Genomic DNA, 25,556 nt, shown 5'->3' on the forward strand with positions numbered 1-25,556 from the left:
CTCTCTTCAAAATAAGTGATTGATTATTAGTAATATCTAAAAGTACCATATCTGAGCTAGTTTATCTGTAGCTCAGTCTTTGATACTTGTTAATACCTTATTTTACTACGCAGTCAAGCAATAGCTTCTTCAGCCAATCACAGCGTAGATCTCTCCCGACCAATCCATAGTTATGTTATTGTAGGAGTTAACTGACACCAGAAGGTGGCAGTCATGCAAATTACATGGTAGGAAACTGCCATTAAACAAAGAAGAAGAAGAAGAAGACATACTGACGTCACTTCAGCGGCCAGAACATGGCGGCCCCCTTGCGGACCCGCTGCCTACTCTTTTCCCGGTTCGTACCTTTTATTTTTATGTTTTTATCGAACAAAAAAACCCAAAGTGAATGTATTGCCGTGCGTCAGTGACGTGTGGCCAAAACGTAATATGAACGTGACGTATTTGTTGTGTTGACGAGCAGGTGAAGAGACGGCACCGGACTCCGTTCAAAGTCTGCATCAAATTAATATGTGATGACGTGTAGAGTGCGAACGGTGTGTTGACAGATGACGCAGACCTCTGTGACGTGTGTACGAGAGAACAGTGAAAGATTCGGCTTAGGTGAAATGAAGTAGACGTGAACGTGTGGATTTAAATTGAATAAAGATTGAGTCCGACGTTAATCCAGGAAGTACATGCTGTTTATTTAATCAGCGGGTCACGTGACGCTCTGAGTCGACTCTATTTTCATACCTCAGGATTGTTTATTAGAGGCATTTAGACTTAAACGGGCTTCATAGTCCTGGTTCTGATCCCGGTTTGGACTGAGTGTCGCACAGATGTTCCAAAACACATGTCAGTGACGTCACACAGATGTTTATTGTAAATCAGCATCACCTTGTTGGTGTGACTCGTGTTGTTTACAGAGCTTTTGGTTTGAGCTGCAGACGACAACAACAACAACAACAACGCAGCCTCAACATAGGTGAGTATCTGCTCCTCTGTGTTATCACCTGGTTATCATCACTTTGATTCTAAAATGTTTTTTTCTGAATGTCTATCCCGTCACTGTCTTCAGGTCGAGGTTTGCTACCTCGTCCCCGTCCGCTCCCCCTCCTGTTGGTGACTGGTGGTGGATACCTTGGGTACCAGCACTACAGAAATAGGGTCCAGCAGGAGGATGGAGTTCCCACAGTGGCCTCACCCACACAGGTGAGCGATAATTCCTCTTCCCTTACTCTCCTGTCTTCTCTCGACTCATCTTTATCTGGCTGCTGCGGGGGGGCGGAGTCAAACACTGAAAGTTCACATGTTCACTTGCCAGGTAACGATACTTGTGTGTGTGACACAGAAGACATCACATAGAAAAGATGCCCTGGACTCGCTACACCAGGGCAAATATTCAATATTTTAATTAACAAATGAAGGCACTTTAAAGTAAACAGTCCGTGACAGTTTCACTCGCTGGGCGTTGCTACTTCATGTCTCCTCGTGGCGGCACTGCTCAAATGAATGAGGGAAACTTGGGTGGACGTTACCTGGCTGAAGAAGAGGGAGTTTACAGTGGGATGATGGTGGAGAAAGCTATGTTAAGAGATGCCCCATCCACGTTCAATACATAGACTTTTATGCACTTTGTTCTCCTGTACTTTTAGCCGAGCTTTTCTGCCACGAGTACACTCACACCACTTTCAGAGGACAGAAAAAAGAACACATGTGGAAGACAACGGCTGAGATTGTAGTTTGCTCACAGACAGAATTACATCATGCTATGTGTTCAAGTGCCAAGGTGGGAGGAGCCAAGGCATCATGTCTCAGGATGGTTTGTGTGGTGAGACCTTGTGCATGTGTGGTAGTTTTTGATGATCAATCCACATATGGAGACTTTTATGTTGTCCCCCACCATTGAAAGTCTGTCCATTCATTTAGCTAACAACAATAATAATAATAATGCTAATAATAACTTGTATAGATAGAATACTGGTCTTGCGTCAGGTTTACTCCACTGTTTTCACCCTCTGACCCATGGACTGATCGACTGATTGTCTGTCTGGGTGAAAGTTGAGAGTGATGTCGATGAATGATGCAACGTTTGCAGGTCACACTGTCCCACTGCCACATCACCACTTCACCATTTCACTCAGGCCCCCGCATACTCTTCTCACCATTCCCCCCTGCTGCCCCGATTGCGCCGTTCAACAAGGACATGATCCAATTGGCTGATCGGTAACTTTGTCGGAGAGAGGCAAGCTGTGATTGGACAGAAACTACACAGAGAATAAAACATAATGTCAACTCAAAGTTGTCTAAAACAAGAAAACTAATGGTCAATCTTCAAATCTATATACATTTAGTTAATTTTTTAACCCTAACCCATGTTTTATTGACATTTTAAGAATCAACGCACACACACACAAACACACACTTACACACACAGCCCCAACCCTTTGAACTCCTGCATCAAAACAATGGACCAATTGTTGAACTATAACAAAAATGCTCAGTAAATAGCAAAGACTTTGTTGAAATACAGTAGAATGAAGTACAAACCACAATAATATGAACAATAATAATAAGCAGAAAATAAGAAAAAAGTAGATAAAATCATTTAAAATTCTGTTCAAGTTAATTATCTTTTAATTACAGTTAGTTAAAACTGAATATGATATTCAAGAGATTTTTTTATATTTAATGATTTTTTTAAACTCCATTTTCATAATTTACATGTTATATTTTTTATTCACTCGAACTGTAAACAAATGAAAAGTGATGACAGCAGATAAATAACCAAAAGTTGCGCCATAATAAACAGGAGGGGCAGGGGGGCTGTCTCTCTCTCTCTCGCTCTCTCGCTCTCTCTCTCGCTCTCTCTCTCTCTCTCTCTCTCTCTCTCTCTCTCTCTCTCTCTCTCTCACACACTCTCACTCTCTCTGTCTGTCTTAATCCCAGCCTCTGTGTCACTTCTCCCTCTCTCCTCTCTGAGAACACACCTCCCTCTCACTTGTCTCCTCTCACCTGTCCTCAGTCTCATCTGTCTCCTCTCTGGTCTGTCTCCTTTGACCCCTTTCTGCTCACCCGTTTTCTCCTCTTGACCTTTGTCGGACGTCACCTCGCAAACGTCCTGATGTGTCGTCGGCCCCCTCTCTCTCCGGTGGCGGACGGGCGCTCATGGTGAGTTCCTCCTCCCGCCGCATTGGCGGTGGAGACGGGCGTCGTAGATGCGACCTGCTGCGGCAGGTGAAGCGCGGGCGACGTGTGACTGACGGGGAGAGAGATCGAGAGAGAGATGGAGGAGGAGGAAGGGGGGTGAGGACGAGAGCATCAGCACGATTCAGGTGGGATGGGGCAGGTGAATTAATAAGAAAAAATGTGTTTTAAGGGATAGTCCAGGTCTTTTGAAATGTGGTTGTACGAGGAATGGACATATTATCAACAGTGGCTTCACTGCACATGTTGCTGCTTCTCTGGTCCCACCTGGTGCCAGAAAAACAGATTTTAATGACTTAACAAAAGGCCAACCTAATAAAATCTACACCTGCGTAAGTCTGTGCTCTCTTAAGAACATGTTCACTGCTGTATCGCCCTGTGAAAACTGGCGTTTGTTCATTACACCAAAAAAAAATCTGTGTTCTTAGCTCGGAGGGACACGGGAGCTGCTGGTGTCGTCTCTGTTCACTAGTTTGTGTCACTGAGGTAAATGTGAACTCACAAAATAACACATGTGAAAGGAAGATGTAGTGGATCAGCAACTCATGTGTGTCATGGTGTAAAATTACAGATTTTCTCTATGGACCATGGCGATGCAGGCAATGGTTTACACCTTAAGTTCCCTGCCCAGAAGAGGCTGTCTCAAGGCTCCTAGGTGGCTCCACACACCTGTTGATGTGCTTGGCAAAGTCGCTGTTGATAATGTATCGATATCTCATACAGCCACACTTGCCAGACACAAAAAAAAAAAATATATGTATATATATATATATATATATATATATATATATATATATATATGAAAAAAAAAGCCTAAAGTAGAAGAGAGAGGGAGAGTCCGAACACATCAAGTGTGAGTTTGTGTTAGTGTGTGGCTTAACAGGTCAGCTATTTTAGCTCTTGCCTAGCTTAGCCTGTTTCCAGCTGATCCTGTGTTAACCCAGTTAGCTGCTGTGCTTACATCCAGATTAACACACTCACCTGTCACTCAGGGATTAGATTTGACTTTATCGATCCGACACTGGGGGAAATTCACTGTAAAATCCAATGATCGTTCGATCAATTGTTTTGTGTTTGTCGTACTGTATTGGCTATTAGCGTGTTAGCTTGCTTCACTGTAGCTTAGCCGCATTAGCGTCCATGTGCTGTGTTTTTCATCTGCTCCTCCTCCTCCTCACACCTCCTCCTCCTCCTCCTGCCTCGTCCCACGTGTTGTTATCTTTTTACCTTTTTGTCACTTAAGTGAGATTAACTGATTAAAAATGATGTCATGATAAAGTGTGCTGCCAATCAACAGTTCACCGGTTAACTCAACTTTGGTTTAACCCCGGTTAACTCTCATTGGCCTGATCAGGCTCAAGGTGCCTCGTTTGGATCTTCGCCATCATCTGAGCGCGCTCAGAGGGGAGGTGTGTCGCCCCACCCCTTGGCGCCGTCGGCCGATAGCCTTCCTCTACTATGTCCTGTCCGTCAGTGCTCTGCGGCCTCTGGCCAGTCGGGTAAGAGCGTAGGACAAAGGGGAAATGGTGAGGGGAAATTAAACTGTTCTGTCACATCCTTACTTCAACCCGTAAGCCGAAGTCAAACTACGTGACGATACGAGTCATAGTTGGTCTCTGTGTCTGGTGGTTGGTCTCATTGACACCACAGCTGCTTGCTTAAAGATCATCAACAAGAAAGAACGTGTAGATTTGTCCAGTTTAGGACATAAAGGACATTGGCCACACATGTACACAGTCTGCTGAATAGTAAAGATGTCATGTGTGAGATTGTCACATGAAAAAAAACACCTACCGTGTCACGATCAAAGCAGGGGAAACGCAACAATAACATGAACTATTTATTATGATAGATATGGCTCCGCCCCCTGACAGTTATTCTCGTTCAGTTCCTCCCTCACTTGCAAATTGTCCTTTTGAAGGATAGATTATGAATGTGTAAGTTCCTGTTTACTCCTACAGGTGGCACTGTACCGCTCCTTCCCTACCCGCCTCCTCTCTCGGACCTGGGGTCGCCTAAATGGGGTGGAACTTCCCACCTGGCTCAGGAAGCCCGTGTACTCACTCTACATCTGGACGTTCGGGGTCAACATGCAGGTCAGTGCTCGTCATCAGACGACATTGATCATGTGACGTCTTGTTACATCGTGTAAGCGTGTGTGTGTGTGTATATGGTTCTGTCCACTAGGAGGCAGCAGTGGAGGACTTGCATCAGTACAGGAACCTGGGTGAATTTTTCCGCCGGCGTCTCAAACCTGCAGTGCGACCGCTCTGCGCTTCGTCCTGTGTGGTAAAGCCCCGCCCACCATTGCTGTGTTGATTTGCTACGTACGAGTCTGCTTTGACATTTCACTGGTTCTTCCAGATCTCTCCAGCAGATGGGCGGATCCTGCACTTTGGTCAGGTGAAGAACTCGGAGGTGGAGCAGGTAAAAGGCATCACCTACAGCCTGGAGAACTTCCTGGGTCCACAGCAGCACCGCAGCAATGGTGAGGCCACGCCCACTCTACCACACCACACCCCAATCTAGCCCAGTGTCACCCAGCAGTTAATCTGACTCCACCCTCCTCTGTCTTTGTCTGTCCATAGACTCCGCCTCCTCATACAGGGACCTCCTCCTGTCGTCCCCTGACAACGACCTGTTCCATGTCGTGGTTTACCTGGCTCCAGGTGACTATCACTGTTTCCATTCGCCCACAGACTGGAAGGTGGAGCTTCGACGTCACTTCCCTGGTGAGTGTGTTCACCTGCTCCTCACCTGTCGCTGTACTGGAAACTGGAACCATAACTGTCATAAAACAATAGCAGCATTCATGCTCCCCCCCCCAACCCCTCTGCTCCTCCACCTTTTTTCCCGCTAGGTTCATTAATGTCGGTTAACCCCGGTGTAGCCCGGTGGGTCAAGGAGCTCTTCTGTCTCAACGAGCGCGTGGTGCTCACCGGCCAATGGCAGCACGGTTTCTTCTCGTTAACGGCGGTCGGCGCCACAAACGTCGGCTCCATTCGGGTTTACTTCGATCAGGTGAATACCGTCAACGCCTTTTTTTTATCCTGATCGTTATGTTTGTGTGTTTACTGATCACATGATCCAATGTTTGTGTTTTCATCCTCAGGAGCTTCAGACCAACGCTCCACGCTACAGTAAAGGCTCCTTCTACGACCGCACATACGTCACAGATGGCAAACTGGAGGCGCCGCGCGAGGACGAGGTCTCCTCAAGCGAAGGGGGCGTGGCCTTACAGAAGGGCGAGGCTTTGGGGGAGTTCAACCTTGGCTCCACCATCGTTCTCTTGTTCGAGGCCCCCAAAGACTTTAGCTTTAACCTCCAGCCGGGACAACGAATCAGAGTGGGGGAGGGGCTCGGCTGCCTCTGATTGGATGAGCACAGGAAGGTGTCCAACGACATAAGGCATTGTGGGTAATTTTCCATAAAAAAAAAGACTGTCAAGAGGACGCGGTTGTTTTTAATGACTCAAACTCCCAGAATGCCCTGTGTGCCTCGTCATGGGGACGATGCATGATGATGTATTCAGTCTCTGTATCACTCCCACCCAAAAAAACTGAATTATTCCTTTTCTTTAACAGTGAAATGTTTATTTTTCATGTCGTCAGATTCACAATTAAAAAGCTTGCCGTCCATTGACACACAGTTTGAAGCTTTATTGTTCATCTGTCTCAGGAGTGATCATTTCATATAAATGATAATGTGAAAAGGAAACCAACTGCCAAAAAATACTCCAAAGAAGAAGAAAAGCTGTTGCAGCAGAAAGGCTTGTGATTAATGAAGAGCATCAACTGACGTTTTTGTTTTATAATTTACTTATTTTTCTTTTGTTAAATATCTGATCACGAGTAAATATGTATTTGGTCAAAGAAAATAATGTTAATTTTGTGTGTTAATCATTTTCAGGTTATATTTGTCAGCTTAAGTCTATGGAATTGTAATAATAATGTGTTCTATCTGCTTTATCTGCCTGTCAGTGTTTTTGTCACATTGGTGTTGGAGAGTGAGCAGTGTACAAAGTCCATAGAGAAAAGGTCAATTATGTTATTTTGTGATTTCTTTGTGTGAAGTCCTTCGTTCTGATTTATCTCTGTAATACAAACTTGTATGAGACAGAAGGGTTAACCTGCAGCTTTTGTGTTTCTGCAAGAAAAACCAACACCTGTTTTCTCTGTGGACGTTGGTGCGAGAGATTTACAGTGACACAAACTTAGGATTCCTGTTGGAAAAATGCAGTGAACGTATACTTAAAGGAATACTTCACTCATTTGCATTTAGCTTTATATTACTAGAATAGGGCTAGTATTTTTGAAAACTGTGCTTCCCAATCTCAGTTTCCCCTGAGTTGAGAAATATCTTCATTCTTTTCTTTGTCACGTGCCCACCAGTGACACTTGGTCTGAGGCTACCCACTACCCACTCTTAAGGGGACGGGACCTCATTCCCAGAATGTAGACAGTGTCCGCCATCTTTGCTAACAGTCACGCTAACAGGACCAAGTGTCACCTGATAGATGTGGAAAAAAAATGGAACTGTAAACATTCAGAGAAACCGAGTTGCACATCCTTCAGTTACAGTTTATTACAGTTAAATAAGGTTTTTACATCATTGGTCAGCCTAAGCCCCGCCCCTCTAAGTCAGCCCCGTCCAGGGCAGCAGGACCAGCAGCATAGCCAGTAGGAGACTGGCGGACAGCAGTTACCGTAGCGATGGAAGCGCGGCTCTGCGAGACCTCCATGTGACCAGCCATCATCGGCGGCCTCCTTCCTCAGCCACAGCTTCCCGTCCTGGGCCGTGGTGGCGGCCACTGTCCCCTCCCTGCAGCCAGAGCTCCTGGAGGAGGAGGAGCACGTCTGCTGCGCTTTGACCCCCAGGAAGGAGGCGAGGTCCAGGTCCAAACCCGCCGCTCCACCCCTGGGCCTTGGCGTGTTCTGACGACACTGAGGACACGGGATCCACACCTGGAGGGGCAGAGCATGTTGTCATGGTGATATTGGAAGTCGGGAATTTCCCAGTTCCTAATTTTAGTTTTAATTCAAAGTTAATTAAAGTTTTAATTGGTATGCCCTCTTCAGGTCAGATTTCCAACTCCGCTGCCAGTTCCCACTTACTGACGTAAATAGAATGTACCATTATTCAACGTACGCTCCACTAACATGTTACAAACAACAGGGGGCGACAGATTTAACAGATATGTAAATGAGCTCACTAATGACGTGATGACATCACCGCTCACCTGTTCGTTAATCACCGTGTCCAGCCGCTTCAGACACGCCTGGCAGAAGGCGTGGCCACAGTGCAGTCGCCGCGGCAACCGTGTCGCCAGATCATAGTTGCCGAAGCACACGATGCACACCAGGTCCCGCCTCAGCGACATCATCGTCTCCATGGTAGCAGCAGAGGAGGCAGGGAGGGGCGGACCGGTCACTTCCTGTTCCTCCGCTTCTTCTTCTTCTTTCCCGTCGTCAGACATTTTTGTTCTGATTTGATGAAGAATAATAAAGTTTACGTTTGAATAAAGGGAATTGTGATGTGACTATATACACACTCACGTGCCACTTTATTAGGTATAACTGCTTACTGTATAACCAGCCAATCACAGGGCAGCAACTCAGTGCATTTACATGATTTAAGGGGCTTTGAGTGTGGAATGGTTGCCAGAATTTCAGAAACTGTTGATTTTCATGCACAAAAGTTTCCAGGGTTTTAAAGAATGGTCTAAAAATGAAAAAATTGACCAGAAAGCAGCAGGTCATGCGGTCAAATTGTCTCATGGATGACCAGAGGACAAACGATCAGATAAAGTCTGGAGAAAAGCCGTTCAGTTGAGTTTGAAGCAAAACCTTTGCTTGTTCGTATACACTTTAATCTGTTTTATAAAACAAATTAAACAATATTTTTTTTAAAGCTTATGTTTTTCTTTCAGAATTTTGTAATCTCACGTCTGAATGTCTCATCACACCGCTCAAACATACAGATACATATACAGTATACACACATTAGAATACATATATACATGTGTAATTGTACTTCATAGTGTACTGTATATACAAACAGTGTAGTAATATAGGAACTGCCTTCTCCTCTGTCTGTCATATAAATATTTTCTCTCATCATGAATAAATTAAATCTATAAAAATCCACCTGCTGCTCATTGATTGCTCAGATCAAACGAAAACACACTCACATAATTTTCTCCTCCGTGTTTTTACGTCACATTTCTTTTTCTCTCTTACTCTTCTCCTCTCCTCTTTCTGTTGTTTGTCATTTCTTTCTCTGTTGCGTCTCTCCCCTCTCTTTTCTCTTGCTCTTTATTGTTTCTTCTTTATCTCCAACCTGGTTTTTCTTCTTCTTTCTGTTTATCTTCTGTTAGTGGTATTTATCGCCTCCTCTCTTCTTTTGTTTCTTCTTCTCTGTTCTGTCGTTCTTGACGTTCTTGTGTTTGCCTCAGACAGAGAGAGAGAGAGAGAGAGAGAGAGAGACTCAGCTTCATCAATAATTCAGCCTCGCTCCCTCTGTACTTTTTCTTTCTTTCTGTCTTTCTTTGAATCCTTTTATCGTAACATTGACAGTAAACAGGTAAACAGAATGAGTTGGCACTCTCACGTAAGCGACACTCAAAACATAAACATAAGTTTTTAAACAATTCCTGAGAACGAAATGTGAACGTGAAGTCAGAACACAAATCAATAACTGATGATTAAAGATAATCAATAAAAAACAACAACATTTACATTGTTTGTTATTTATATTGTATCAAAGTTAAACAATCAATAATCTGACCTGTAACCTGATCAGCCAATAGAAAGTGGAATTGCTGTCACTGGTGTCAGATGACAACTCAGTGTAGACTAACGTCACCATGGCAACAGAGAGAGAGAGAGAGAAAGAGAGAGAGAGAGAGGTTAGTGGTGATCAACTCTATATTATATTAATATAATCCAATCAATTAGTCAATCAATATGATATTAATACGAAAAACTGTTTATTTCAACAAAAAAATCAACAACCTTCATCCTGAGTCGTCGTCATGACAACATGTAAATACTTTGTGCAAATTCATGTATAAAGAAAATATCAAATATATATATGTGTGTATATAAATCATGTCGTTAAAATAAACAGTATTAACATCCATTAACAAACCATATGAATGAGATTCAATTGTCTTCATCATTTTCATAATCAGCCATGTCAAACAGAGTCTGACAGTGAACTGAGATTAGCAAAACCTCGAACTGGGCTGGGATTAGCACAATTTAGGTGGAGATTAGTGAGATCTAAAATTGGTATGAACACATTACAAACTGTGATTAGCAAATATCAAACTAAGATTAAATAACTTAATTCATTTAAATTTTAGTATTATGGAACTTTAAAATGGGATGACCTCATGTAAGAAATTCTGCGTATTTGTATTTTTAAATGTATTGTAACAATCTTTGAAACTAAGATTTGCATGATTTCTCTAAAACTGTGAGTGTGTGATCGTCTGATGAACATAATAAAAAAAACATCAAACATAAATAATCTGTTCACTTCACATGAATTTTAAAATGAGCTAAAGGTTTTTGAAGCAGCAGCAGCAGCAGCAGCAGAGGTCCCTTCAGTTCAGCTGTGTCATAGATCTTCCTGCAGGTGGGAGCCTGGTAATCTTCAGGAATAATTCAGTAAATGAACCTCGAGATTGTGTCTGAATTATTGTTGAACAAACAGGAAGTTCACATAGTTTTTTAACACGGTCAAAAAATGACCACAACTTCCTGAAGTTCATGACTCTTTCTTTCCTTCTTCCTTCCTTGGATAATTCCTCAGGGGAAAGACAGAAACATTGACCAGAAAATAAATTAATCCAAGCCACTGGTGCTGTGACATCACATCCCGTTTTCTGATGTCACTTCCTGCCGATGTGACGTCACTTCTTTCGCCTGCACCGGTAGCAGCAGGCGCGGCACCTGCCCTCGTCCTCCTCCCCTCCGTCTTCCTTTACCATATATGGTGGCGGCGCAGAACCCGACGAGCTGTACGGGTTCCCGACGTTACTGTCCAGAGCCATCGGATTGGTTATCACCATAGAGGGGTCATCGGAGGAGCGGAGTTTAGCCCTCGGAATGTTCACCTGACCGTACGGATTATCTAAGGAGACGTTGATGGTTGACATGGTGGTGGTTGATTCTAACCAATCAACCAGTGGGGGCGTGAGAGCTCTGTGTAGAACTGAGAAGAGAGAGAGAGAGAGATAAATTAATGGTGACTGGAGTAGGGGCCTAACCTGTACATATACAAACACCAAATAAACTAGCATTGGCACAGTCTACTTGTACTTCTAAACGCTAACTTAAAACTAGCATTAGTACAACCTACCTGTACATTTAAACGCTAACTCTAAACTAGCATTAGTAAACCTACCTGTACATTTAAACGCTAACTCTAAACTAGCATTTATAAAACCTACCTGTACATCTAAACGCTAACTCTAAAGTAGTATTAGTACAACCTACCTGTACATTTAAACGCTAACCCTAATCCTAGCATTAGTACAACCTACCTGTACATTTAAACGCTAACTCTAAACTAGCATTAGTAAAACCTACCTCTACATCTAAACGCTAACTCTACACTAGTATTAGTACAACCTACTTGTACAGCTAAACACTAACTCTAAACTAGCATTAATACAACCTACCTGTGCATTTAAATGCTAGCTCTAAACTAGCATTAGTACAACCTACTTGTACAGCTAAACACTAACTCTAAACTAGCATTAATACAACCTACCTGTGCATTTAAACGCTAACTCTAAACTAGCATTAGTAAAACCTACCTGTACATCTAAACGCTAACTCTACACTAGTATTAGTACAACCTACCTGTACATTTAAACGCTAACTCTAAACTGGCATTAGTACAACCTACCTGTACATTTAAATGCTAACTCTAAACCAGCATTAGTAAAACCTACCTGTACATTTAAATGCTACATCTAAACCAGTATTAGTAACCTACCCCTACTTGTACATCTAAACGCTACTAAACTAGAATTAGTACAACCTACCTGTACATTTAAACGCTAGCTCTAAACGAGCATTGGCACAGTCTTCTTGTACTTCTAAACGCTAACTTTAAACTAGCATTAGTACAACCTACCTGTACATTTAAACGCTAACTCTAAACTAGCATTAGTAAAACCTACCTGTACATTTAAACACTAACTCTAAACTAGCATTAGTAAAACTTACCTGTACATCTAAACGCTAACTCTAAAGTAGTATTAGTACAACCTACCTGTATATTTAAACGCTAACCCTAACCCTAGCATTAGTACAACCTACCTGTACATTTAAACGCTAACTCTAAACTAGCATTAGTAAAACCTACCTGTACATCTAAACACTAACTCTAAACTAGAATTAGTACAACCTACCTGTACATTTAAATGCTAACTCTAAACCAGCATTAGTTACCTTTACTTGTACATCTAAACGCTACTAAACTAGAATTAGTACAACCTACCTGTACATTTAAACGCTAGCTCTAAACTAGCATCAGTACAACCTACTTGTACAGCTAAACACTAACTCTAAACTAGAATTAGTACAACCTACCTGTACATTTAAATGCTAAATCTAAACCAGCATTAGTAACCTACCCCTACTTGTACATCTAAACGCTACTAAACTAGAATTAGTACAACCTACCTGTACATTTAAACGCTAGCTCTAAACTAGCATTAGTACAACCTACTTGTACATTTAAACGTTAACTCTAAACTAGCATTATTAAAACCTACCTGTAAATTTAAATGCTAACTCTAAAGCAGCATTAGTAACCTACATTACATTACATTACATGTCATTTAGCAGACGCTTTTATCCAAAGCTACTTACAATAAGTGCATTTAAACATTTGGGTACAAATAAGAGCTAGAAGTAAGTAAGAGCTTCAAGTAAACCAAACTATGAAGTGCTAGTCGTAAGTGCGATGTATAGGGGTTTTTTTTTTTTGGTTTTTTTTTTGTCGTCGTCATCGTCTTAGTCGATAGTACCCCTACTTGTACATCTAAACGCTACTAAACTAGCATTAGTAAAACCTACCTGTACATCTACACGCTAACTCTAAACTAGCATTAGTAAAACCTACCTGTGCATTTAAACGCTAACTCTTAACTAGCATTAGTAATCTACTTGTACATCTAAACCAGGGGTCACCAACCTTTTTGAGACCGAGAGCTACCTGAAGGTTAGAGAATAATATGGAGGGCTACCATATTAACATTTTATGCAGTTTACCATTTAAATGATAAATATTATGCATTCAATTGCATACACATTAATTCCAGTGCTTACTCCTAATGATTATCACAGTTTTTATAAACAATATCAAGGACATTTTACTCAGTGATCATATGGATACATACAAGTGAGGTGAAGTGAAATGAGCCCGCGGGCACCTCGTTGGCTGCTCGCGGGCTACCAGGTGCCCGCGGGCACCACGTTGGTGACCACTGATCTAAACGCTAACGTTGACTTAGCATTAACAACATAGCCCACCTGAACATCAATACATTAAATGAGTTGGCATTAGCACACACCAAAGTCCATAGAGAAAAATCACAGTTTTTGTATCTGAGTGCATTAAAAACACACATTTTCCCATCAGAAAAAGTCTGTCATTGAGATAATGCGGTTGTTGTCTTATTCTTCTATGTACTGGCCTCCTCTATTGTTTTTCGGGCATTAACCAAACTGTGTGGGAACTGCGGTGCATGCACAAACAGCCCAGACCAGCATGACTCCAACTGTGGCCCAACTGCTGGTATTAGTAACTTGACTCCCAATTGCATTATCTGGGTGTGTTGAGAAATGTGACGTTTACACGTAATTTTTAAATGTTCTGTTACAGCCAGACTAACAAAACAGTTCATATTTTTTGTAATTCATGTAAAAAGTTCCTCTGTGAAAACCAGAACTATCAGTATTTTAATGACACAACCTATATGCCATCAATTAAATGTTAATTTATAACAGTACTGTACTCTGTGCTACCTTTAATTTGAAGCTTTTTTATCTGTTAAGTCTGAAACACTTTATAAATACCTTGTCTGAAGGCAAATACCTTGTCTGAAGGCAACAGGTGTTTCCTCTTCTCTGTCTTCTCCTTCTTCCTTCTCCTCCTCTTCTTCTTCACTCTGTTGTAGTGTGAGGAATCACAGACCTCTTCTCTGGTTTAATCCCAGCTCCTTCTTCTTCTTTTTCTCCTTCTGAAGTGAAAATAATGTCACAAAATGAAGGAAACAGCAGAAACAGTACAAATCTTTCTCGCTCTCCTTTTCACTGAGTGCTTGGGACTCACTTTAGCCGCCTCGCCCAAACCTGTTCTACCTGATGTCAATCTCTCTCGCTCTCTTTCTCTCTCCCCACTCATTCTCTATTGAGCTTGCCTACTCCCCCCTCCCATTTACACCCCCCGCCCCACCATTCTAGTCATTCTCTGTCTCCCTCTTGTAAGAGAAACATTATTTGGGAATCTGTTGTATTCATTTCCGCCCTTTTGTGTTTTTGAACCAGAGGGAAGAATTATACTTTTTTTTTTTTTTATTGAATTGTGTTTGATACCATTGATAAAATTCACATCGGAGGCAAGACAAGGGATTCAGAGATGAATGAGTGACTTTCTTTGAAGGAGAATGAGGCCGATTCATCAGATAAGATATTCACCAGGGAGAGCGAGAGAGTGTGTGTGTACATGTCTGTAATAGGCTGTGAGGACAACTTTATCAGAATATTTTGAGCTTGTAAGGGCATTTTGACCTTGCAAGGACAGTTTGGCTTAACTTTAAAGGGCTTTTGGGGGGTTTAGACGTGGTTTTAAGGTTTGGGTTAGACTTGGGTTTAGGTTAAGACACAGCCCTCTGTTGAGAGTTATGTGTAAAAGTGTCATAACTAGGAATGCTGTACAAGAATGTGTGTGTGTGTGTGCATGTGTCTTGGTAACCGGTTGGACAGAAACTTGTTTTGTCTCTGGTTCATTCCAACACTAAGCTCCACCCACACTCTCCCATGCTCTCATTGGCTGTGACACACTCAGGCAGGTGTGAATGCAATTCATACAAAGTGGATATTGTTATATGTATGTATAATAATTGTTCTGTTTAAAGCTTGTGGTTTTATCTCTGATCGATGATGATCACCTCTTGTTTTCATGAATGTAAACACTGTCATTTCTACAGTGCTTCTGCAGGCATCCTCACATTGAGTCATGTAACATCAGATATCAGTTCAGGCTTGTTGCTTTCTTACATTTTCTATATATAAATATATGTATAAATACTTTACATTGGTGGACTCAATGGGGGATAAGGTGCCTGAGCCAGCAACCTTCCGGTTACGAACCCAAATCCTTTCCTCTTGGCCATGGGCTGCGCCGATCATTTAAAATGTGTTATTAAATATTGGCAAATATATTCACTTGATAATTTATCTAATTTAAACACTAATTTGTGAACTAACTAACTATGTGAAATATTTGAAAATGTATGTGTTTAATATGACATGTAAATGTGGTAAATAGCTGCTAAATATGACACATGTTATTTAAATATGTTATTGTTTGATAAATATATGAACATGTTGTGAACATATGTTGTTAAATATGTGAAAAATGTATTTAAATATGGTAAATATGTGTTAAATGTGTCATAACAAATTACGTCCCGCCCTCACTCCTTCTTCCATTCCGTTTCCGGCGGAAGCCCCTCCCTGATAGCTGTTAGCTGCTTAGCACTGTGCCCGGACGACAGGAGGGGACGCCGGGGTAAGCGGAGGAGAAAAACGCACAGAACAGAAGGAGATGGTCCCGGCGGAGGACGGCAGAGACGCGCGGTGACCGGACAGCGATCCTGCCGAAGAAAAGAACCGCTTTCCGGTGAGTCAGTGCGGCCGAAAAGTGCCGAGCAGCGGTGGAAAAATAGCTAGCCCCCTCCCGACTCTCCCACTGCTCCTCCTCCTTCATCGTTCTCATCTCTGTATTTACCGACAGAAGAAGAAACTTTTAAACTTCACGAATTCACGTCGTTCAAAGCCGCTGCTCTCAGACTTTAAAAGACTGTTAGCATGTTAGCTGCAGTTTGCTGTCTGCTCTGATGGGGAGCGGCTAGCGTTAGCTTGCTAGCTCCAGTTTCTCAAAGGAGTTTTTTTGAGGAGCGGCTAGTATTAGCTTGATAGCTCCAGCCCGAGGAATGTCAAGTATTTGAACTTTACTTAGTTTTAGTTGGCAGTGTTGAAATGGCAGTTTGCTTATAAAAAAAGTTTACATGGGGGTTTGTTGATTATCTATTCTTATTGTGAGTGTTTCTAATGAAAGTGGTCTGCTTTTATTTGACTCTTCTACTCTCTGTTTGACGTTTATAGATTATTAATTAGGGATGCACGATATTGGACTTTTTGCCGATATCAAATATATCGGGAGTGGATGGGCCGATACTGACATATACTTATTTCCTTTTGTCCAACTGCAGAAGTCTTTTTGTCTCTTCTGTAGTGAAATTAACATTTTTTTCATGCTTTTGTCGCAGCAGGTGTGAAATTTCTTTATTGACAGATTCTTGCACGTTTTCTTATATCTGATAATGTATTTTTTAATGTATTTAAGTATTAACTAAAATGAAAAGTAAATGATGAGTGTTATATTTTGATGATTGCTTTATTTTTGTAATTGACAGCTCTTGCTGGTCAAAGTGTCACTTGTGTTTTTGTTCTCTCTCTCCACAGATGACCATGCAATCACTACCCGCTCGCCCTCGCCGTTAGTGTGTGTGTGTGTGTGTTAGTGTGTGCACGTGAGTTGTGGGACTGTGTGTGTGTGTGTGTGTGTGTGTGTGAGAGAGGGTGAGTGAGTGAGTGTGTGATCCAGGATGGGCTTTGGTCGAGATCTCAGGAATTCCCACGAGGGATTACTGAAGCTGCAGGACTGGGAGTTAAAGGTTTGCTTGTTTTGTATGTTTAACATCATAGCTGAGGTTGGGGGGGTTGTAGATTGGTGGGTCACTCAGTCACAGTTATGGGTGGGTGACTGTAAATCATGGACACGCATTTGCGCTAACTCTTTAGATGTGCCGTGTGGGGTCGTTTTTGAGCGACCTCAAACCAGAAGATCTCCGTGTTAAATGTGACTCATCAACTGAAACTCGACAGTTACGTGGAGATCAGATTAGATCAGACGAAAAAGTGGGAAACAAACATGGTTGAACTTGACTTTTACTCTTTTGCTATTACTTTCAAAATGGGTCGAGTGACAGATTATGCCTTTTGTTCAGATAAATAAACTTCACACACCTGCAGACTTTGTTTTGTCTTGCACTGTGATTGATCTCTCGGTTGGTTCCACGACCCTGTGTCGTCCTCTTAGTAAAAGTAAATTCAAAATAATAACTTCATCAACTATGTCCATTATGAAAACCAAGGAAACATACAAAGCAACAACCTGACAGGAGAAGCGGGGAAGAAAGTGAGCAAGGAAGTTGAACTACTTGCAAATTTGTGTGTCACAGTCGCCCTTTACTATGAATGCCAGTAGTTCAGTTTAGGACAAGCAATATGCTAAGTGGCATTAAATCAGGGATTTTCTCTGTGAGTGGTTCTGACATCAGTCTCAGATGTTACTAATCTCATCAATGAAGGTTCTGTTGCATAATCTGTGTAAACATTAGGGCCAGAGTTAAGATTAGGGGTATCCAAAAATATCTGTCACTTGACTATATTTACATGTTTACACTGTTGCTATGGTTATACCCACCATCCACAACACCCCAACATTTTGCTGGCTCCAACTTCCTCTGTCTAACAGAACCTGTGTGTGTCGCCCTCTAGCTGTTGGAGACTGTGAAGCGCTTCATGACTCTGCGTGTGAAGAGCGATAAGGAGTACGCCGCCCTGCTGCTCAGCATGACTCAGCAAACTGAGAAGCAGGAAGCTGCTGATTACATCAGCACAGTCAGCAAAGTGAGGGCGCCTCACCTGTCCATTCAGTGCCGATTTCGCTCGCCCGGTGTTATAGCTGACCCTTCTCTCTCCCTCTGTCAGTCGTGGTCACAGGTGATTCGTCAGACTGAAGCATTGGGTCGTGTGATGAGGAGTCACGCTGACGACCTGAACTCTGGTCCTCTGCACCGCCTCGCCACGCTGATCCGAGACAAGCAGCAAGTGAAGAAGAGCTACCAGAGTCTTCATCAGCAGCTGGAGAGCCACAACCACAAGGTTTGCTGGGAAATACCTGTGCTGACATCACCACGCCCAGAGGCCAGAGCCTTTCTTTCAGTAACCCTGCTGTTGGTTGTTGGTTGCTAGGTAACTAGGAGCGATCTGGAGAAGCTGAAGTCGACGTATCGTCAGCTGAGCCGCGAAGCGAACAACGCCAAAGAGAAATACAGAGAGGCTCTCACCAAAGGTTTCTGCTGCTCATTTTCCACGATGGTGACTTCACTGAGGTGGCACAGCCGCTAACCCCTCCCCCTTCTGTCTCCTATCCAATCATAGGCAGGGAAGCGGAACGTGCACGTGAGCGTTACGACAAAGTCACAGGCAAACTTCACAACCTTCATAACCAGTACGTGTTAGCAGTGTGCGGCGCTCGGACGCAGCAGGAAGAACACCGCCAGCATTCAGCGCCTGATCTGCTCGACGCCCTCCAGAGGATGCAGGAGGACATGACGCTCGCACTGTGAGTTGCCGTTTAAATGGCCACATTACATCATATAACACAACGGATGCCAGCTGTTTACAACTGTGTTGGTTGCTGTGCACAGTCGGAGCATTCTTCAGGAATATAGTGAGATCAGCAGTCTTCTGACCGACGACATTGTCAAAGTTCATCAGGAGATCTCGACGGCGGTTCAGCAGATCGACCCTCTGGCTGAGTACCAACAATTTATCGATGCCTACAGGTCTGATGTCTCACTGAGGTCACTGTGGTAATCCCCCCCCCCCCCCCCCCTTGTCGCCGTGGTAACAGCGTGTGCCTCTCTCAGGTCCCCGGAGACTCCGGAGACGAGTGTGGAGTTTGACACGAGCCTGTTGGAGGAGACGGACAACCTGCCGGCCAACGACATCCTATGGAACACGCTGACGGCTGAAACCCTGCAGGCCATGTGAGCACCTTCAAAATAAAACACTTTCGCCACTTGCAGTAACACCACCAAAGTCAGAGTCTCACTGCTCACTCTGTGACTGTCAGGTCATCGTCGGCGACGGCGGAGCTGACGTTGACGCAGCAGAATCTGAGGACGAAGGAGGCGCTGGCCGATGACCTCGACGCCAAGATCCAGACGAGTCAGCAGAACGCAGAGAGGACGAGCGAGTCAGTCTCTCTCTCATTCATATTTTGTGTCTCTTGTCCAAATATTCTCTCTCTCCATGTTCACCCTCTGTGTCTCTCGCCCTCAGCTGCGTCCTTCTGCTCAGTCAGAAACTCTCTCTCCTCGAGCTCCGTCACGCTGTCCAGTCGCTGCGGTCGTCCGAGGCCCGTCTGGTCTCCCAAAAGGCTCTGTTGGACACCAAGATGGCCACTGCTGCCACGTCCCCTCCCCCACCACCGCCGCCTCCTGCACTGCCGTATGAGGACGACGCTCGCTCTGTTGGATCGACTGTAAATATTCATTCATTCATTGATTGGTGATCTGCTCGGGACGTGGGGACTTTCGGCTGCTCTTCCTGTTCCTGAACATGTTCATTTATTTGTACAGGACAAGACAAAAGAGCGAACTTCTCGCTTCGACACCCTGCGTCACTCTCTGGCAGGAATGATTCGCTCGCCTAAAGGAATGCTTGGCTCCTCCTCCTCGGTGAGATTCATTCAGCCTGAGTGTGTGTGCCTGTGTGTGTGTGAAATGTAACACTCCCTCCTACTCCTCCCAAGCAGCAGTTCTTTGATGTCATCCCGACATCAGAGCGCCCCCTGGCAGACCAGGAGTGGTATCACGGCGCCATCCCTCGCACTGAGGCTCAGGAGTTGCTACGGCAACAGGGAGATTTCTTGGTGAGAGAGAGTCACGGTAAACCGGGCGAGTATGTCCTGTCGGTGTTTTCTGACGAGCAGCGGCGACACTTCATCATCCAGTATGCAGATGTATGTACCGACGTGTATCGATTACATCAGCGACAAACAAATAAACATTAAAACAAACAAACCTGACAAGCTTCTCTCGCTCTCTCTCTCTCTGGTAGAGTCAGTATCGTTTTGAAGGGACAGGCTTCGGTACAATCCCTCAGCTCATTGAGCATCACTTCTCCAGCAAACAGGTCATCACTAAGAAGTCTGGAGTGGTGTTGCTCAACCCTGTCGTCAAGGTAACCCACATACACACTCGTAAGCGCGCAAGAGTGGTGGTTTCAACTTTTAAATGACATAAACGATGTGTGACCAGGATAAGAAGTGGATCCTGAACCACGAGGATGTGTCGCTAGGGGACCTGCTGGGAAAGGTGAGCGCTCTGAACACTTCAGCTCGTCTTTGTTCGTCCTGTCCACATCCACACGTCTAACATGTCTCCACTTCTGCTACCCATCATGCCCGGTGGCAGGGTAACTTTGGCGAGGTGTTCAAAGGAACACTGCAGCGTGACAAAACACCAGTCGCTGTTAAAACCTGCAAAGAAGACTTACCGCCGGAGCTGAAGATCCGCTTCCTGTCTGAGGCCAGGTCAGCCTCCCTCACGTTACTATGGCAAACACCAACAATAAAAAAAAATATATATATGACGTACAGATAATCTGATAATGAAGCCTGATTCTCTGATGTGTTTGCTGCAGGATCCTGAAGCAGTACGACCACCCCAACATTGTGAAGCTGATTGGCGTTTGCACACAGAGACAGCCGATCTACATCGTCATGGAGCTGGTTCCAGGTGGGTGGAGCTTCAGTGGCTGACTGGTTGACTGGTTTTTCCTTGGTCGGGGGTTGATCAGGTGTGTTTGTCTCTCAGGTGGAGACTTCCTGTCGTTTCTGAGGAAGAAGAAGGACGAGTTGAAGACGAAGCAGCTCATCCGCTTCTCCGTTGACGCCGCTGCTGGAATGGCGTACCTGGAGAGCAAGAACTGCATCCACAGGTTAGTTGGCCATAGTCCCGCGGAATCCCACAGAGCGTGAACGCATCAACTCCTGCACTGAAAACACAAGTGTGACTGCTTCAAGTTCACTGCCCCAAAAAAAGTGAACAATCCTGTCTCCTCTGGTCTGTATCTCAGGGACCTGGCGGCGAGGAACTGTCTGGTTGGTGAGGGCAGCGTTCTGAAGATCAGTGACTTTGGGATGAGTCGTCAGGAGGATGACGGCATTTATTCTTCGTCTGGACTGAAACAGATTCCCATCAAATGGACGGCACCGGAGGCGCTTAACTACGGTAACATCTGTCACTCACTTGTCTGTGGTCTAGTCCCAATGCCCCGCCTCCTAATGGCGAGTTCCATTTACATCAGAAGTCAGATTGTCAGCCATTATTAGCACGTGTAGTAGCGATATGTGGATAACAGCGCTGTACACTGTATCTGGTTTGTGAGGTTGCAAAGTAGCACATTCCAGTAGAATTATAATAATATTATTAAAAAATTATTAAAATATTATAATAGAATTCCTACTAGGAACTCAAAAATTCTGACTTCTGCCTACACCTGCTCAGTGCTTTAGTGCTGCATAAATATGAATATGAATGAGACAACATTTTGACTTGAGTTTTATTTTTATGATGTTTACTCAATAGACTTAAAGTTGACATTTTATATTCTCTTATAGTCCATGTGGCCATAAAGTTCTTAAAATGGCTGTCAGAGATAACCCTGCCCCTTCACGATAGACTGTATATAAAAAAAAACGTGGATGTGGTTTGTGGACAATGGGGGCAGAAGAAGCAGTTAACCACCAGGGGGCAACTCTGTTGGCTGCAAAAATAACTTTGAAAGGAAGTCATGAAGTTGTGTTCCCATTTAGAGGAAAAATAGAAGATAAAGCATAGCACAGGTGAAAGTCTTGTCTATACCTGCGGGTCTTAAAGGTTTATTAATCGATCATTAATCTGTTACTAAATTAAACTATTAACTATTTTGATACTGGCCACACGGTGGTCTAGTGGTTAGCACTCTCGCCTTGCAGCGAGAAGACCCGGGTTCGGTTTGATTAATCGGTTCAAAGCTTTTTATATGATTAAATCAAGATTTGCGATTGTTAAAGCTTCTTAAATGTGAATTTTGTCTTCATTTCTTTGCTCTGGATAACAAAGAAATCATTAAAAGTGAATCGTTTTGGTTTGTGGACAAAACAAGACATTTGAGAACATTATCATTTTCAGGTTTGACGTACACTGATCAACATTTTTAAAGGTTTTTCGGATATTTTATGGACCAAACGATTAATTGAGAAAATAATCGACAGATGAGCTGATTATGAAACAAATCTGTAGTTGTAGCTCTAGTTGTGACTCTGTCCTGCTCTGTGATTGGCATCTGACTGCGTCCTGCTCTGTGATTGGCCGCAGGTCGTTATAGCTCAGAGAGTGACGTGTGGAGTTACGGGATCCTGCTGTGGGAAACCTTCAGTCTGGGGGTGTGTCCTTACCCTGGAATGACCAATCAGCAGGCTCGAGAGCAGGTGGAAAAAGGTACAGTTAAGTCTAATCATACCTAGGTGTCCAATAAGATCAAGATTATTCTAGTGAATGTCAGTATTTGTAATCTGAAGCTTTATCTAAGAAAGTAAAGATGTTGGCTTATATCATGATCATTGCGTTGAATGTGGAGACAGGCCTTAGGTCTCAGGACCCTTATTTGAGGACCACTGCAGTCATGAACAGTGTTGGGCATCTTACTTTAAAAAAGTAATTAGTTATAGTTACAAATTACTTCTCCCAAAAAGTAATTGAGTTGGTAACTCAGTTTGTACCACATTGTAAAAGTAATTAGTTACTCAGCAAAGTAACTGACATTATTTTTTATGTTCTATAACGCTATTACATTCGTTAACATCCTAAATGTCAAAGATGTTTATAATACCTGAATGAAGAATAAAAACCCTATGTACAGTATTTTAGAGCATTTGGTATTTATTTGAACTTTGAATTGAAGGCCACAATTGACACACAAATGTAAACTTAGGTAAAGAGAAACAAAGGAAAAATGTGGCCTTTCAGTAGTGCAAATCTCTGTATCTGTATACCATTGCACAATAAACAGGGCACTATCCAACTCTTAAATATTCAGTAAAGTAACAATTAAATATTGAAAATAAACAATATTCACACACTTTGCATTCAAGTACTAAACCAATACACACAAATGCTTTATTAAGTTAGAGTTGCTCCAGGTTGACGTGGACAAACTCCTTTTCCCCGGACATAGTGTGCACGTTGTAATGTTTAATGCTACTCACTTTTATTTTGATACACCGGAAATAGGAAGTACATCATGACATGCTAGGATGTAAACAAACAAAGTGTGGCTAGCAGAAGCTCCCAAGGAACCTGCGTGCATCTGAATTTATTGACGACATAACAAGTCACAACACACGTTGCATATACATTCTTTCCTTTTACCTCGGTAAGGGAGAAATAGTGTCGATATTTCCACTTAAAAAACGCTACGTTTCCCTGGCTCGTCGCCATTGTCTTAGAGCATACAGTGAGACAGCGTGAGCAGGACACCCGTCCACCCAGCCTATCATCATCGCATTTGCAACGGTGTCGTCATCAATCATCTCCACCCTTGCTCTCTCCCGGCGGCTGATGTGTGGCTGTCAGATAGCCCGACACCGCTGCGCTTCATTCAACCGAATTGTAACACAAGTAACGCGCCACTTTACATTCTCAGTAACGGTAATGGCGTTGCACGGATAGGAAAAGTAATTCATTGGATTACTCCGTTACTGAAAAAATAACGCCGTTAGTAACGCCGTTATACTTAAACGCCGTTACTCCCAACACTGGTCATGAATGAATGTGTTTTCTGATATAACCACCAGGGGGTGCTGCAGACACACTTTTTGTTCTGCGGCTCCTGCATCCATGATGTCACATTACTGCCACCTTCTGGAATTATTATTTATTCTGTCTCATTTCTTCAGTCTCATTCTGTGCTCATCCTCTCCAGCTTGACCTGACCTGATCCTCTTCCTCTTGGTTGCTAGGTTACAGGATGGCGTGCCCTCAGCGTTGCCCTGAAGAAGTGTACAAAGTGATGCAGCGCTGCTGGCAGTACAACCCCGAGGAACGGCCCAAGTTCTCTGAGCTTCAGCGAGACCTCAGTACCATCAAGAAGAAGTGATGACATCATCAGAGAGGGGCGAAGACAAGTCACTTTTTTAAATCAGGTGGGCGTGGTCAGCAGCTGCGTCACAGACCTGTGTTGGCATACAACTGCACCTACGTTGTAAACAACAGTGGGCGGGAAGCATGCCGAGGTCTACACCACCAGCTAATCACCTGATCAATCAATAACGGAGCTAAGAGCATGAATGTAGTGAGGTGTCCTGCTCTGATTTACACTGAACCTTCTTATCACGTCTCAATCATCACAGTAACAGACTGACACTACAGAAACCTAGAAGCTACAGCAACCTCAGTGGTTACCTCGGTAACAGTTCCCGTGATTTCAGTGATTAAAACCCTCTATTTATTGTGAAAAGAAAAACAAACCAAAAACAACTTCTTTTTTACGCCATAAGCTAGAAGACGCCGCTGCCGGCCCCACCACTACTGTAACCATGGCAACAGAGTGAACACTAAAAACACTACAAACTCTGCTTATTTTTTTATTTATTATGTTTTTAGTCATTTTATTTCTTTTTATGCCAAAAAACAACCGGATGTCAATCATCACACAGACCACGCCCACCTACCTTCCTTTTTTGTGTAGTTTCTGACTAGTTTCCAAAATCTTGTCAGGTAAACGTAAGAACCTACATTTTACAGTTTCTTATTTTGAACATTTTTAAATTTTACATTTAATTGTTTTTTAAACACATTTTTATTTTGTTTTTTTTGTAAAATGGCTCTACATATATATAAATATATATATATTATAAAATAAAATCAGCACTTATTCAATATATTTGCTGGTTGCCATGGGAACTGAAAACTCTAAAAGTATTAGAAAGTTGCGTGTGTGAGCATGACGGATTGAGAGTCCCGATTGGTCAAGATCACTACCTGGACTGCGTGAGGATGGAGCCTGAATTTGAGTTATGTCAGAGCTACTGACTGTTACTGTAAATAAATGAAACACTAATCTTCTGTTTGTCTTTTATATTTGTTTACACTCTTTATAAAAATATCGTAGCATTTATTACGAAAATAAATCAAATGTCAAAACAGCTGATGAAATCTT

The 25,556-nt window shown here is 43.1% G+C and overlaps 4 protein-coding genes across 9 annotated transcripts; 2 read left to right on the forward strand and 2 right to left on the reverse strand.

The window, feature by feature from the left end:
* Positions 1-277: 277 nt before the first annotated feature.
* pisd (phosphatidylserine decarboxylase) lies at positions 278-6,837 on the forward strand. Of its 4 annotated transcripts, none has more exons than XM_058617716.1 (9): positions 278-337; positions 909-967; positions 1,061-1,194; positions 5,151-5,285; positions 5,377-5,478; positions 5,554-5,677; positions 5,778-5,921; positions 6,050-6,210; positions 6,302-6,837. In XM_058617716.1, exons 1-9 carry the CDS (start codon positions 297-299, stop codon positions 6,560-6,562), a joined length of 1,161 nt encoding a protein of 386 aa, XP_058473699.1. In that variant the 5' UTR covers positions 278-296; the 3' UTR covers positions 6,563-6,837. The 4 variants fall into 4 exon arrangements, with proteins under 4 accessions (XP_058473699.1, XP_058473701.1, XP_058473698.1 ...); XM_058617718.1 differs by lacking the exon at positions 278-337 and adding an exon at positions 4,544-4,688; XM_058617715.1 differs by lacking the exons at positions 278-337; positions 909-967; positions 1,061-1,194 and adding exons at positions 2,895-3,317; positions 4,544-4,688.
* A 295-nt stretch (positions 6,838-7,132) lies between these two features.
* Positions 7,133-9,913, reverse strand: rnf224 (ring finger protein 224). The gene is made up of 3 exons (XM_058617719.1): positions 9,380-9,913; positions 8,429-8,672; positions 7,133-8,153 (listed from the first exon to the last, which is right to left on the reverse strand). Exons 2-3 carry the CDS (start codon positions 8,663-8,665, stop codon positions 7,830-7,832), a joined length of 561 nt encoding a protein of 186 aa, XP_058473702.1. The 5' UTR covers positions 8,666-8,672; positions 9,380-9,913; the 3' UTR covers positions 7,133-7,829.
* A 240-nt stretch (positions 9,914-10,153) lies between these two features.
* Positions 10,154-14,373, reverse strand: si:ch211-202f5.3 (uncharacterized). Its single transcript, XM_058617091.1, has 2 exons — positions 14,289-14,373; positions 10,154-11,409 (listed from the first exon to the last, which is right to left on the reverse strand). Exon 2 carries the CDS (start codon positions 11,351-11,353, stop codon positions 11,108-11,110), a length of 246 nt encoding a protein of 81 aa, XP_058473074.1. The 5' UTR covers positions 11,354-11,409; positions 14,289-14,373; the 3' UTR covers positions 10,154-11,107.
* A 335-nt stretch (positions 14,374-14,708) lies between these two features.
* On the forward strand, positions 14,709-25,542 carry fer (fer (fps/fes related) tyrosine kinase). Of its 3 annotated transcripts, XM_058617077.1 has the most exons (21): positions 14,709-15,283; positions 15,944-16,116; positions 16,962-17,173; positions 18,060-18,191; positions 18,273-18,446; positions 18,537-18,636; positions 18,726-18,909; positions 18,995-19,132; positions 19,217-19,336; positions 19,423-19,545; positions 19,632-19,833; positions 19,931-20,029; positions 20,104-20,313; positions 20,412-20,534; positions 20,612-20,668; positions 20,768-20,886; positions 20,997-21,091; positions 21,170-21,293; positions 21,432-21,586; positions 22,715-22,837; positions 24,358-25,542. In XM_058617077.1, exons 3-21 carry the CDS (start codon positions 17,105-17,107, stop codon positions 24,492-24,494), a joined length of 2,484 nt encoding a protein of 827 aa, XP_058473060.1. In that variant the 5' UTR covers positions 14,709-15,283; positions 15,944-16,116; positions 16,962-17,104; the 3' UTR covers positions 24,495-25,542. The 3 variants fall into 3 exon arrangements, with proteins under 3 accessions (XP_058473060.1, XP_058473059.1, XP_058473061.1); XM_058617076.1 differs by lacking the exon at positions 14,709-15,283 and having other exon boundaries at positions 15,879-16,116; XM_058617078.1 differs by lacking the exon at positions 14,709-15,283 and having other exon boundaries at positions 15,882-16,116; positions 20,107-20,313.
* Positions 25,543-25,556: the final 14 nt, after the last annotated feature.

Source organism: Solea solea, chromosome 19, assembly GCF_958295425.1.
Source record: "Solea solea chromosome 19, fSolSol10.1, whole genome shotgun sequence".
Taxonomy (NCBI): Eukaryota; Metazoa; Chordata; class Actinopteri; order Pleuronectiformes; family Soleidae; genus Solea; species Solea solea.

Bases quoted from the DNA above. Each gene is read 5' to 3' on its own strand.
- pisd (XM_058617715.1), top strand. From the start codon at position 3,151: ATGGTGAGTTCCTCCTCCCGCCGCATTGGCGGTGGAGACGGGCGTCGT. The intron at 3,318-4,543 runs GTGGGATGGGGC...TGGCCTGATCAG, and splicing joins AGAGCATCAGCACGATTCAG to GCTCAAGGTGCCTCGTTTGG. The intron at 5,922-6,049 runs GTGAGTGTGTTC...TTTTCCCGCTAG, and splicing joins GCTTCGACGTCACTTCCCTG to GTTCATTAATGTCGGTTAAC.
- rnf224 (XM_058617719.1), bottom strand. From the start codon at position 8,665: ATGTCTGACGACGGGAAAGAAGAAGAAGAAGCGGAGGAACAGGAAGTG. The intron at 8,154-8,428 runs GTGAGCGGTGAT...CTGCCCCTCCAG, and splicing joins ACACGGTGATTAACGAACAG to GTGTGGATCCCGTGTCCTCA.
- si:ch211-202f5.3 (XM_058617091.1), bottom strand. From the start codon at position 11,353: ATGTCAACCATCAACGTCTCCTTAGATAATCCGTACGGTCAGGTGAAC.
- fer (XM_058617077.1), top strand. From the start codon at position 17,105: ATGGGCTTTGGTCGAGATCTCAGGAATTCCCACGAGGGATTACTGAAG. The intron at 19,133-19,216 runs GTCTGATGTCTC...TGCCTCTCTCAG, and splicing joins CAATTTATCGATGCCTACAG to GTCCCCGGAGACTCCGGAGA. The intron at 20,887-20,996 runs GTCAGCCTCCCT...TGTTTGCTGCAG, and splicing joins CGCTTCCTGTCTGAGGCCAG to GATCCTGAAGCAGTACGACC.